At 40.0% G+C, this 13,010-nt stretch overlaps 1 protein-coding gene across 3 annotated transcripts; it reads right to left on the reverse strand.

Annotated features, from left to right (window-relative positions):
• Window positions 1-7: 7 nt before the first annotated feature.
• sytl3 (synaptotagmin-like 3) lies at window positions 8-11,046 on the reverse strand. Of its 3 annotated transcripts, none has more exons than XM_056427675.1 (13): window positions 10,943-11,046; window positions 10,491-10,706; window positions 9,638-9,705; window positions 8,973-9,024; window positions 8,811-8,877; window positions 8,642-8,714; window positions 8,135-8,262; window positions 7,769-7,891; window positions 7,173-7,342; window positions 6,985-7,081; window positions 6,733-6,903; window positions 5,950-6,031; window positions 8-2,101 (listed from the first exon to the last, which is right to left on the reverse strand). In XM_056427675.1, exons 1-13 carry the CDS (start codon window positions 11,038-11,040, stop codon window positions 1,983-1,985), a joined length of 1,464 nt encoding a protein of 487 aa, XP_056283650.1. In that variant the 5' UTR covers window positions 11,041-11,046; the 3' UTR covers window positions 8-1,982. The 3 variants fall into 3 exon arrangements, with proteins under 3 accessions (XP_056283650.1, XP_056283652.1, XP_056283651.1); XM_056427677.1 differs by having other exon boundaries at window positions 2,014-3,300; XM_056427676.1 differs by lacking the exon at window positions 8-2,101 and adding an exon at window positions 3,351-4,631.
• Window positions 11,047-13,010: the final 1,964 nt, after the last annotated feature.

Here is a 13,010-nt window from a genome sequence, read left to right on the forward strand (position 1 = left end):
TTTTTTACTTTAGGAAATATCCAGCTACATGTTATTAAATCAGCACTTTTCGTGAGCTTATATTTTGCAGTCCACGGCACACTGAGTAATGGCTTCATCCTCAAAGTCCCCGTGTTGACTGGGACGCTGAGGTTTGATATGTTTTATTTCTCTGTGTCATGTTGCTGTTGAGTGGGAGACGGCCATGTGTGCTTTTATCCTTCTAGCTTGTTTTCACTTCGTAGCTGTGCGACACGACATATCGGGACACCTTTAGTTCAGGATGCGTCAAACTAATTTAAGTCAATGGGCCGCATACTGTACACTTGGATCTCCAGTGAGTCAACAACATCTCCAAATGTCTTTACATTTTTTTCAAACATCCCTTACAGTCTATCTCCAACACAGTGACACCTGGTCTATGACTAAAAACATACTGCTGTTTCCTGAAAACAGGTCTTCTCTGTTCTCAGTTGTCCTTCCAACTTCTTGTATTTTTTGCTCTGGTGAGTCTGATGTCGTAAGTGAAAAGTGCTGTGGACCATCACCAAGCACAATGGCGTCCCATTTACCTGTACGGAGAAATTGGATCTGTTCCATTTTTCTTTGAAAACCCGACACTGTGCACTTTTCTCCTTTTCACCCGGGGCTCCCTCGTGAACTGCAGCTACGCGTGACGGTGTTTCATGCAGCCAGGACGTAAGCCGGTGGGATCTACAGCAGGGCATCCAGCATCGGGCTACTCGCATTAGGACAGCACGGCCGCGGTGGACAGAGAGGATTAGCGGTGCGTTTAATTGTAAAGTGTTAAAATGGCTGATTCAATTTTCAAAGTCATCCTGTGGTCCGGATTGGACTCTTTAGCGGCCTGGTTCTGGCCCCAAGCCGTATGTTTGACACCACTTCTTTAGTTCTTCACGGGGTTTGAGGTGAACGTTGCAAAGAGCTTTGTTGTTGCAGCTCGGTCACAATGGACCTGAGCACATCAACTTCTCACTGACGCGGTAATGGAAACACTTTGTATAGGAACAGGATTATATAATGAGGTGTGCAACATATTGGCAATAAAGACAAGTCTATGGTTATAAATAAGTGTTTTTTTTACTTTGTAGTTTCACCAAAACTCCCTAGTACAGAGACATCGTTCGGTTTTGGCCTGAAGATGTTGAGTTTATGGGTCGTGTTCGTTGTGTTTATGGGTCGTGTTCGTTGTGTTTATGGGTCGTGTTCGTCTTCGTTGTGGTAAAAAGAAAAGTTTTGCGTTCAATATCTTTAGCATCGGTTGTGTCGTGGCTTTAGGAACGGCCCGGACTGACATATCTCAACAACTATTGTATTATATTATACTTTTATCTGATTTGTCTCTGATTCTTTTCTCTGACTTTTTGTCCGGCGCCACCAGGAGATCAAAGTTTTCACTTTTCCTTCTCAACATTCATGATTCCCAGAGGGTAAAACCTGCTGACAAAATTTAGATTTTGCCAGTTGTTAATAATAACACATTGATATGCCCTTGTCATTGGGTGTTACACTTGTGTTTTTAGCTACTGAATTGTAAAGCACTTTGTGAAGCATTTGTGCATGAACGGTGCCATAAAGATGACGTTCCTAAATTTAGTCAATCATGCCTTTATTCAAAATATAATGCATGCATTTCATGTCACATTCAGGCACCGCACAATGCATCCCCTTTCGCCTCCGCTGTGCGTTGAGTTTCGTGATCAATAGCAAACGCTAACAATCTAAACCAAGAAGTTGAACATTATACTTGATAAAAGAGAACAGCTAGTTCACACTCACTTTGAGCTAAAAAAATAAAATAAATAGTTTCTGCATAGTTATAAACATGTTAGTTTAAGAAATAATAATAAAGTTTCAGACAAAAATACTTTTAATTATAAAGTAATTCCATTTGATAAATAAATAACATATATGTCTTCCTAGTTAAATTAATGAATGATGGCTTCCAGTTCATACAATATAAAAACTGCACAGTGCACATGTTAAAGAGTCTGTTGTTGGGCAGAGACGTTGAATCTGATCACGTTCTCCTGATGTTGGTGAGAGGAAGCTGACCTCACTACACCTGTTGGGGTGTCCAACGCCAGTTGCCATGGTGACACTGGAGAAGACAGGATTAACAGAAATCCAGGTCAATGACATCACTCCTGCTTTTCTGAAACCACCTTTCACACCCTGCTTAAACTGAGACAAGAAAGGCTTTGTTGTGAACAAGGAAGAGCTGAAGAGTCACTCTGAAATAAGTCAAACCACTTCCTGTGAATTGGCTCCAGATTTCATTTGTGAGACATACCATCCCAGTGTCTTCGAGTGATTTAATATGCATGACCGACTCTAAAAGAGCATCACCCGAAGGAGAAATTGGATTTGAAATATATATATTGGATGCTGCAGAGTAGTAGTAGGAGTAGTAACACTTTGATCCCATCTTAATTTGCATTGATAAGTAGATTAAATATGAGCAATACATTGTTTGACATACTAAACTGTAGCTGTACAGTAAGAAGGACATTTGTGTGAGTATTGAAGCTGATAAACTAAAGGCTCTTTGACAATTTGTACTTTTACTTTTAACCAGTGTCATATTTAAAAGGAATAGTTAGATATTCGGTGCAATACTTGTTGAGAGGAAGATGAGAAGATTGATAGCACCTGCCAAGTAAGTACGCAGCTGCAGCCAGTTAGCTTAGCTTAGCATAAACCGGAGAAAAAAATATGAATCAGTGTATTTGCCAAAACTATTTTTTTAATAATGTGTGATTTTAGATATGAACAAATTCCTTATCTATTAAGATGAATCTATTAATCATTCGCAAATGAGCTCTGCAGGTCTCCTCGGCTCCATGACTTTCAGCAGCTTTCAGCTAATTGTTTTGGTTTTAAAGACTATATTTTATAACTCAGAGATCCAGTTACTACATTTTTCCCAGAATCAGCAAATCAGTTGTCCATTCGCAAATGGAATGATTGGTAACCATTCATTTACTGTTTTAAATGCTTCACAATTATAGTTGTTGATGAATACATTAACCATCACTTAAAAATGGCATTGTGTCCCCTTACACCCAAGTTAAAATGTGATATAATCGTATGTTACGTACACGTGTGCCATGTCAAATAGGTTGACTTAAAGAGTCACCAGAGTGATATTAGGTGTGATAAAGGATGTTACCGGGGTCTGTCTGAGCCCCTCCTCAGGGGGCCCTCAGGGGGCCACAGGTCCGGCTTCAGAGAGCCTTCTCACCCTCAGAAATGAGCGTTGTCTGGATGAGCTCTCTGCCTGCTCCCAGAGTCAGACACCTAAACACGAAACATACACACATATATATATTTATAAAAACACACCCTCATGCCTATTAAACACGGACACTTTATAATACATTCATAAACACACACAACACACCTTGCACACACACACACACACACACACAGAGAGGCGTATTTACACTCTGACACATGTGCTCTGGCCCGTGTTTGCATTAATGGGAAGGTGTTTGGCACCTCTGATAAGGACAGTTAGTTGATCATTGCTATGTGGCACAGAGTTAGACATGATTGTCATAGTGGTGTCGAAAAGATATGTTCTTCTGACCTCTAGTGTTGGAACGTGGTGCCGACAGAAGGGTTAATAAATAACCAAGCGCATTTACACTCGTACGGTAATTAAATACAATATTAAGTTACTTTTGTACTGCATTTTATACGTGCCCTCATCCTCATTTCACAGGGAATTGTTGTTCTTACTCAACCACATGTATTTGAGTTACCTTGTAGATTAAGATTTTACAAACAAAACAGATGTTCAATTTATAAAATATGACACTGTACTATAGATTAAACTATTCGACAGTTTAAAGTTGTTCAAATGACTGCAGTAAGTATTATTAACATTCAAATCATATGATATATAATATATTAGGGCTGTGAAACGATTACAATTTTTAATCGGGTTAATCACAGGTTTTTGTGGAATAATCATGATTAATCACATATTACCGATATTCTCGGTATATTTTGTGAGAACATAGAGATTTATGACAAAAGACGGATATATACATTTATACATTCTTCTATACAATGGTGCTGCAACTCAGCAGTTATTTAGCAGTTTTCTTCCATATGGAACATTAATACATCTTCATCCTAAACAGAATGTTTAACCCTCCTGTTACCTTTCGGGTCAATTTGACCCCATTCAATGTTTAATGTCGGTGTTCTTTGGGGTCAATTTGACCCCAGGCTGTTTTTCACTGTTTCAAACATATAAGAAATATCAACTTTTTTATTTATTTAAAGGGCTATTTAGGTAGTCAACAAACAAACATAAAGTACCTCACACTTAAACTTGGGAAGCAATGTTAATTCTAATAATTTTCTGGAGGTTTTAATTGCTGGGGTCAAATTGACCCCGAGGGTAAAATATGTTAGTAAATGTAAAGGTAACAGGAGGGTTAAACAGAGCATTTTTCTCTTGTTTGTCAACCATTAACTCCACCATGATACAATCTGAAGGCCTCTAGTCTTCCTCTAGCAGCTGCTGAGGCAAACTGACTGTGTGGGTTTTCTTCATGAACTGGGCCGTGATGAAAGGGACGGCGGGGACACCGCTGCAAAGCTGAAACCTCGCCGGCCTGGACAGGTGGACAGATTGACAAGTGACTTTTTTTTTGCTCGGTCCCGATGCGCGCGCACGGAGCTCTGTGGCGCGCCAGACGGAGATCGATAAGTGTTAACGCAACGCGAAGAGACAGAAATGACATGCTGCTGTGGAGATACGATCAACAACAGACGTTTAGTTTAATAAAAGAACAAAGACGTGCTCTAGAGAGCATGTCAGGGGCGGGCCAATCTTTTTAATGTCATGCGATCTACCAACACTACGCCGCGATCGACTGGCAGGTCGCGATTGACGTGTTGAGACCCTGATCTACAGGAAGTAAAAGTCGTAACAAGGTTTCCGGAGGTGAACCTGCGGAAGGATCATTACGATGAACAGCACGACCGTCTACATGAGAGCGGACAGAGTTCAGATTGAAGTGGTGTATTGGAAGCTCATTTTGCAAGTGACTTTTTTTTCGTCCCGACGACCAACAACAGACGGATTGGAAGCTCATTCTGCGCATGCGTAAAAAAAAAAAAAACTAGTTAAACCTGTAATTGAATTAACGCGTTATTTTTCACAGCACTAATATATATATATATATATATATATATATATATCTGGACTAACAAGTTCTTTTATTCCAAGTACATTTTGCTGTAAAAACTGTTGTACTTTTATGAAATAAAATCTTCATTGTAAAACTTTAACTTTTAACTTTCATGTGTATGTCTACTACCACTGGTTTTAAATTAGTGTCTTGTAAAGTAACAATTCAAATGTGAGCTTTTATGTATTGTCTTTATCTGTAAATTAAAGCTAATGTTATCGTTGTGAAGTGTTTAATGTCTACTCATGAATTGTTGGACACCACATGTAGCACATCTGTAAAACAGTGAAGCACATGAAACTACACCAAAGTACATTATAATATACTAGAAATATGTACCGCTAGAAGCTACAGTATACTTTTTTTAATCTATCAGCTGATATATACTCTGAGCTGTGGTATTCTTTAAGCAGAGAACATAATTGTTTTGATGAATAATAAGACTTTGTGGGTGGATACAAAATGTAATCAGTTTTATTTGTAAAACCCCAAAAGATAAAAATATATATCGTGTGGTTTGAAAAAACAAACTTATAATTAACCAAAAAAGTGAGCTAAAGGCATTTCCTTTCACGAAAGGCGACATTATCTAGTGTTTTTGTGCATAACCTGAACTACAATACCATCTATATTCAAGAGTCGGTTCAAATGTAAGCAAACATGTTCTTGAGTTCAAAAGCAGATATGTTATTACATCAATTAATTATTATTAACGTATCTTGTGACTGCAGGAGCTCACCCTGGTTCTTGGAGCTGAACTTGACTCTGACCAGCACATTTCCAACATCTTGCTCCACAGCGCCTCCCACTGGACACTCAGACTGGTGACGCACAAATACAAGAAGAGGAAATAAACTCAAATGTAGACTCGGAAAAGAAAAGAAAAAATCCATTCTCCTTGTAGCTTCGGTCTGAACGAGCTGACGGTCGAGTCTCGTTATTCCTTGTGTTGAACAAGCAAATGTAATGGTCACGAGGAAAAACTTTTGAAAAAGGACATTTTGATAAAGAAACAGCTGAAATCAAATAAAAGTGACCTACAATAAATAATGTTATACTTAAGTTTTAATGAAATAACTTTCTATAATAGAAAGTGTTATTATTTCTTCATATGATTTATTGATTTAATAATTTTTGGAATGAAAGGAATAGTTAGACATTTTGACCATTTTTAAAATGTGCTTTTATTGAGAGAGCTTGATTGATACCAAACCCATGTCTGTACGTTAAATATGAAACTACAGCCTGAAGCCACTTCATTTAGCTGAGCAGAAAGACTGGAAACGGGGAAAGAGCTAGTCTGGCTCTGCCCATAGGGAACACATTGGCCTACTAGAACCTCTTAATCTCACTAATTAGCACCTTTTTTATTTTATTTTTTAAACCTACAAAATAAAAAATGCAGACATCAAAATGTCTGATTCTACTATTTCTTTAATATTGAACACATTGGCTCTCAACAGAACCGTGAATGGTTTCCCCTCCAACGGTATATACACCATCAGAGCTGCACCCGTTTTACCTTTGGACACAGTGGGTACCAGTTGAAGCTCTGGGAGTCCCGGTCCTCAAATCTCCAGCCGTCCAGCGGGACGAGGACCTCACCGAGAAACACCTTCCTTCTCAGCGTTCCTGAATGCCACACAGATACCTGCAGTCTCTTGCCAAACAGCAGGTGGCGCTCTATGTGATACTTTCAAGAACAAGACAAAGACCTGTGTTTAATTTAAGCTTAAAACACAAACAGCTGAAGTATAAACACTTTTCTCTTTACCGTTAAGACTTCATTATAAACGGGATCCGTCGTGTTTTTCTTGACTGTCGTCTTCATTTTGATGTTCTTCCCCGGCCTCATGTAGAGTTTAACATATCTACACAGAGAAATAACACAATGCTGAGGTTCCCTCAACCAAATGAGGTCATACTAACCATGATGCAGAGAGTTTTGTTTATTATCCTTACGGATGACACTTCTTCTTCCTGGTGTCACCGTAGGAGAGATTTCTGCAGGCGCCGACAGTGATTTCCAGAGCGGTCGTGTCGGTGTTGAAAGCCAGAGCCAACTCCAGCTCTCCTGCTATGCTGATGCCCTCGAAGAGCCCGCAGTCGGTGCTGATGCTGCTGCTGCTGCCCTGAAGGGGCGAACGGTGAAATTAGATTATTTAAAAAGGGCAGACGGACATTATCGTATTAACAATAACAGGAGCACAGAATAGAAAAAAGAGATTTAGTCTTTGAGCTCAGAGGCTGAAATGATTACAAGGGACAGCGTGTAGATAGTCTTAAAAAACATGGTTTAGTACTCGTTCTTTTTACTATGTTGTGCCTTTTTACTTTTTGTGGCATAGAAGAATACTATGCCTTTTATGACTTATACAGTTACTTAATACTTACTTTACTCTTAATGACATACTAACTGTGATTTTTTTATAACTTACACAACTATGACTTTTTCTTTCTTTCTTTTTTTTTTACATAAGAGTGTGATATTTCACAACTCACAGGATGTTGCTTGGGGACATTTTGGTTTGTTTGTCTCATAATCAGCTTCCTCTTACCCTCTTTCCTCCAGAGTACTCAGAGCCGCAGGGAGTTTCTTCTTCCGCCCCGGTTGACGAGCCTTCCTGGTCGCTGTCTTTGCTTTTCTTGAACAGATTTGGAAGACTGGGTCCTTTGAAGAGCTGAAAAAGGAGGATTATTACTTTACTGATAGTTATTTCCTCGAAGCACCAGCAGGGATCAATATAGTTATAAGATTACTTTAAGCTCATTTAATGGCCTTGTTCAGGGGTCTCATCGGCCTATAGGTGAGCGATTGACTCCGTGTTTGTTGCAACTGCCTGTTCTTACCAATATGTGTTGGCCAGTAAAGGTGGAAAGGCATCTTTAGGAGTGCTGAATGATTTATTTTGCAGCCGACTTACATAAGAAGATGTCTTGATGTCAGTGTCAGAGAGGCTCTTTTGAGTGCTGTTGTTGAAGCCCGACTCTCTCTGGTGGGTGTCAACTCTCAGCAGGTCTCCCCGCACATCGCTCTGAGACGAGGACATCTCTGCGTTGAGAAAAGAGAAGTCAAAAGGCAGAAAAACACAAACATCTATTTAGAGGAAGAATGTCTATCTGGACACTTTTAATAGCTCCAACAGTTCTGTTTTTGCAATGCTTGCAATAAGTGGTTGCTATGTGTGACTATCCTCTTGCGCAACATCTGCTGGTGCAGTGAGGGCGATGAGCTGGTAAATTTCCACTGTGGTTATTAATGCGTGGAAAATAACCTCATCATAAATGTTGTGATTACATCCAGAGGAAGTGATACTGCTACTTCTGACAATTGTACACTGGCAATACTTGAAGTTTTGTGTTGTTACGTAATCCTGATCAAAGTTGATCATAACTGATAAGAGAACATGTTTAATGATGCAAGAACTTACTTTTAATATGACTGGTGAAGGACATCAATGCATTTTCCATAGATTTGGTTAAAGTTTTTGAGTTTATCAAATCCTGCAGATTAAAACACAGCATTAATTAAAGCTCAGTTGATACATTTCACACTTGTTTTTACGATAATAATAATGCTGGATATATAGAAGTATTTACCCCAGATCTGCTCAGATACTGAAAATCCAAGTAGGGTGGAGGAGTGGGAGGCACAACTGATATATGACTGGAAAACACGAGGAAACAATATAGTTTTGAACGTTTGAATGAAAAACTTGAACATGAAATACAAAGTAACAAACATTTTAAGATTCGTTGTACCTCAGCACATGGTAGGTCTTTAATATTTTCTCCCCAACCATCTCATATTTGTCTGTAAAGAACATTAATATAATGAATAAAACATAGCAACACACCTGAAAGCCAAATGTTTACAAACTGTCAAAGAGATGAGAGGAAAACAATTCACACAGTGACACTAAATATAACTCTTTAAATACTCTTATGTGGCCAAATCTGACACAATTAGCAATGATGTAAAGATTAAAAAACATATTTGAGCATTTAAATATCCTTATCACTCCAAGAGATCATCTCATCTCCGAGGAGCCTACAGACCTCGGTCTTTGGACGGTCCTTGGACATTTTTTTGTCAATGCCTGTCACTATGTATATGTTATGTATGTACATATGGAAAATAAAATTACTTACTTACTAAGACTTCCACACACCCAACATATATATTACGTATGAATTTTACAAAATTGCATCTTATAATAATTTACCACACTGTAAATACTGAATAATTTAGTAACTTGTCAACGCCAAATATAAAGCATACGGCTTCAACAAACACCAACCGGATCATCCATATTTTATGAAAACATTTAGTTCAACTGGATAATATCAAGGGAGCATCAATAATTAATAACTATGAATTTACAAAAGGAAACTTAAAGCAAATACACGTAGTATTACAAACAAACCCGTGGTGGCCGGAAATTTCTTTGCCCTCTGCTCTAAGAACCACTCTCCGGACCTGAACTTCACATCCCTGTGAAGACAACAAACACATATTTACATTATTAGCACTCATACTTCCTTATTCACAGTAACTCTATACCTGACTAAATTATACGGTATCATTGCTACCTCTTATTAGTTGAGTTTTCTTTCTATTAGGCATATTCTATGTCATAAAGGTGACCTATCAAAAAATTAAAGTAAACTTAACTTGTTGTTTTGGCCAGGTGGGGCAGCAGAAACAAGTTATAAACGGAAAATTAACATATGCTATCTTAGGTTGATAATGCTTATTTACACCAGCAGCAGTTATGGAGTAAAATTATCACTCATTTAAAGTTGAGATGATTCTGAGTATAATATTTTCTTTTAGCTCTGTTTTTAGTCTCCACCAACACCTGATCGACATGTCTTGATCTGGAGCTGCTAAATGCTCCATGATGCTCACCAGCTGTACAGATTGTTTGTTGTTGTTGATGATGTTGAAAACAGCTGTTTACTACGTAGGAAAAGTTGTGAGAGCAGGGAGACTGAACCAAAGGGTTTTGTGCCGGACAGCTAAACAACGAGCTGAGCTATACACAATAAAGCCATATGGAGATTCAGATTCAGGTAATAATTATCTGAGGGTTTCACATTTGATACATCGTTCTAATAACAATATTGACTAAATACACTCCAAAACAAGTTAGTTTAAAGTGTAAAGAGGCCCAACGAGATTCTCACATGAATAGCTCACGGTTTTAAACAGAGTAAAAGCCAGAAGGTGAGTTTCAATTAGTCACTGTGAGCGCCATTGATCACACTTTACGGCACCTGTAGGCGTGGCACACCGTGCACTTCCATCCCGCGGCTCCCACACCCACGCGGCACCGGCTGCAGATGCGGTGGCTGCAGCCGCGACACACCGCGCCGGAGTTCCAGAGCTTCCCCAGCCGCCTCTGGCAGCGCGCGCAGGTCCGCTCGCTGTACTGCCGGGAGAAACTCTTTGCGCCTCTCCGGCGCAGCTCCTGGAGCTCATATTTCATCCTCCTGAGATGCAGGTGGAGGGAACATGCTCAACATATTTCAGTAAAGAAAACATTCCAGTGTCAAACTTATTTTCAGTTTATTTGCAAACGTCCTTTCTTTACAAGTTGAATTTATATAATTGGTTTTTGTTAACCTTGTTTGTTGTGAGTCTCATGATGATTTATTGAAAGGTGGTCCAGCCTCTCATCAGTGAGAAACTACTTATGAACATGGTAAAAAAAAAGAAGAAGACTCACCTTATCCTGTCCTCCTCAATAGCACGCAGCTGTTTGTCTCTCTGAAGAACATCCAGGACTCTTTCTCTCTCCAGATCTTGAAGCGAACTTAAATCCATCTTTAAAAAAACAGTCTCAGTCAGATCATCTGTACCACTCTCACAGGTCCTGTGCTCTCTGTCTCTGTCTCTGCTTCAGCGTCTTGTTTTGTGTTCCTGACTCCGCCTCCTCTTTAGCCCTCCCCCTCTGGACCCAGACCTTCTCTTTGGTCCTCTGGAGCTGAACCACTAAACATACAAGTGAGATAGTAAAGGTTGGAGATGATCCCCCTACGAGGTCCATATCCACGTCAGAGCCGGATATAGACCTCCTGAGCAGATAGTGGAAAAGCCTCTTTTGATATTCTTTTCTCCCGAGGCGAGTTCAGAACTATGACGCAGACAGTTAATCTGCTAGAGTTTCTCAGACCATCTACAACACAAGTGTAGATGACATTTGAAACAATCTAAAGCAAATACTTCTGGCCAATATGTTCAGCTCCAAATCCTGTCCTTGTCCTCATGTTGACTTTCTACATGTCAGCGTCACACGGGTGTTTCCCCCCATTATTTAACCCCAAATCACCACCGACTCCTCAGCTGCAAGAGGAGCAGTGATGCTTCACTGTTGGCGGAGCTGCACACCAAACCAAATGCCAACCCTTGCATTATTGATGGCTGACGTGCGTCCCTGTCCCTGTGTCCCTGTTTCCTCCTTTCCTTTTTTGCAGGTCACCACACTTCATTTCTTATTTGGCTTGATATGAATTTCAAAAATAAAGTCATCCCCTGAAGCCAAACATGTTGTGAAGACAACATTAGGTCTGATTTTGCTCAATTTAAATCCAGACCTGAATACTTTATTTTAGAGGTATCATTTGACATGTTGGGATGCACAATATACACATTTGTTTTAGTTTTTTTATACCAGGAATTAGAAGAGACAATTAAGCCCCACTCGCATATGTAAGAGTGGTATCAAGCTTTCCTTTCCTCTTGGCAAGAAAGCGAATAAACATGTTTTCCAAAATGTCAATTAATGTCTCATTGACGTCATGAGAGGGACTCATCCTCAAACATGTCAATTGGGACCGCGCGGCTTTCCCTTGTAGCAGACAGGTGGAGTGGCCAGTTGAATAGCTGGATGCCAGCCTGTGTTGATAGATAAGAGCCTGTCCTTGTTACTATCCAGAGCAGCCGGGAGGCTGGAGAAAACAATCAGCGTCAGCTGTAATAAGGCCTCATGGCTCACAGGGACACGGCTGTTATCTGTCCTCTGCTGACGTGCAGCATGCCTGAAGGGATTCTCTCAAGTTGTAAATATAAATGAGCGAAGACGTGACATATGCTCACGAGAGAAGGCCGTGATGCTGTGGACATTTTATTTAGTTTCCTCTGAAGTAGCAATGGCTCTCAAGTTTGACAGTTTGATCCGAGGTTTTCATTGAAGTAAATCTTCATCGTCCTGGAAGTGCAAGTCATCTCACACACGCCTGTGTATGCAGAGGACCGCGATAATACAGTCTGACCGGGGTTCACATCCGAGAAGCGAGGGTGGGAGCCCATATCAGCTCATCACCGCACTGACAGCAATTGACATCTGACTCATGACTACATTGGGACCCACACGCAGTGTCTGAAAGCCGTGAGAAACACCAAACCAGTCACGAGGTGTCTTACGTTTCCCACCCAGAGCGCTCGCTTCCTGGAATACCTGTTATTCTATATAACTGTGTCATTGTGAGAGGCTGCAGACCTCAAGTCTGCTCTTGCAGCGCGTCGACGCTCACAACCAGACATCACCACAAGCAGCTTCCAAATAAAAACCCAACGACTGTCACGGTCACCACACGGTATACCGTGACCGTGACTCATGTATAGTTCTCCAGAGCTAATGAGAAACATTTCCCTTCAGCTAAAGATTAAGCAAAGCAAGTTGGAGTCACTTTCTGTTTAATTTTCACTGTATTGCTGACAGACGTCTGCAATCACAGATTACACATGAAACAAATAAAGTTATGAAACAAGACCTCAGGTATTCCCTTTACATG

This window comes from Pseudoliparis swirei, chromosome 12 (assembly GCF_029220125.1).
Source record: "Pseudoliparis swirei isolate HS2019 ecotype Mariana Trench chromosome 12, NWPU_hadal_v1, whole genome shotgun sequence".
Lineage (NCBI taxonomy): Eukaryota > Metazoa > Chordata > Actinopteri > Perciformes > Liparidae > Pseudoliparis > Pseudoliparis swirei.

Bases quoted from the DNA above. Each gene is read 5' to 3' on its own strand.
- sytl3 (XM_056427675.1), bottom strand. From the start codon at position 11,040: ATGGATTTAAGTTCGCTTCAAGATCTGGAGAGAGAAAGAGTCCTGGAT. The intron at 8,878-8,972 runs GTACAACGAATC...CGTGTTTTCCAG, and splicing joins AAGACCTACCATGTGCTGAG to TCATATATCAGTTGTGCCTC. The intron at 7,892-8,134 runs GTAAGTCGGCTG...CTCCTTTTTCAG, and splicing joins ACATCAAGACATCTTCTTAT to CTCTTCAAAGGACCCAGTCT.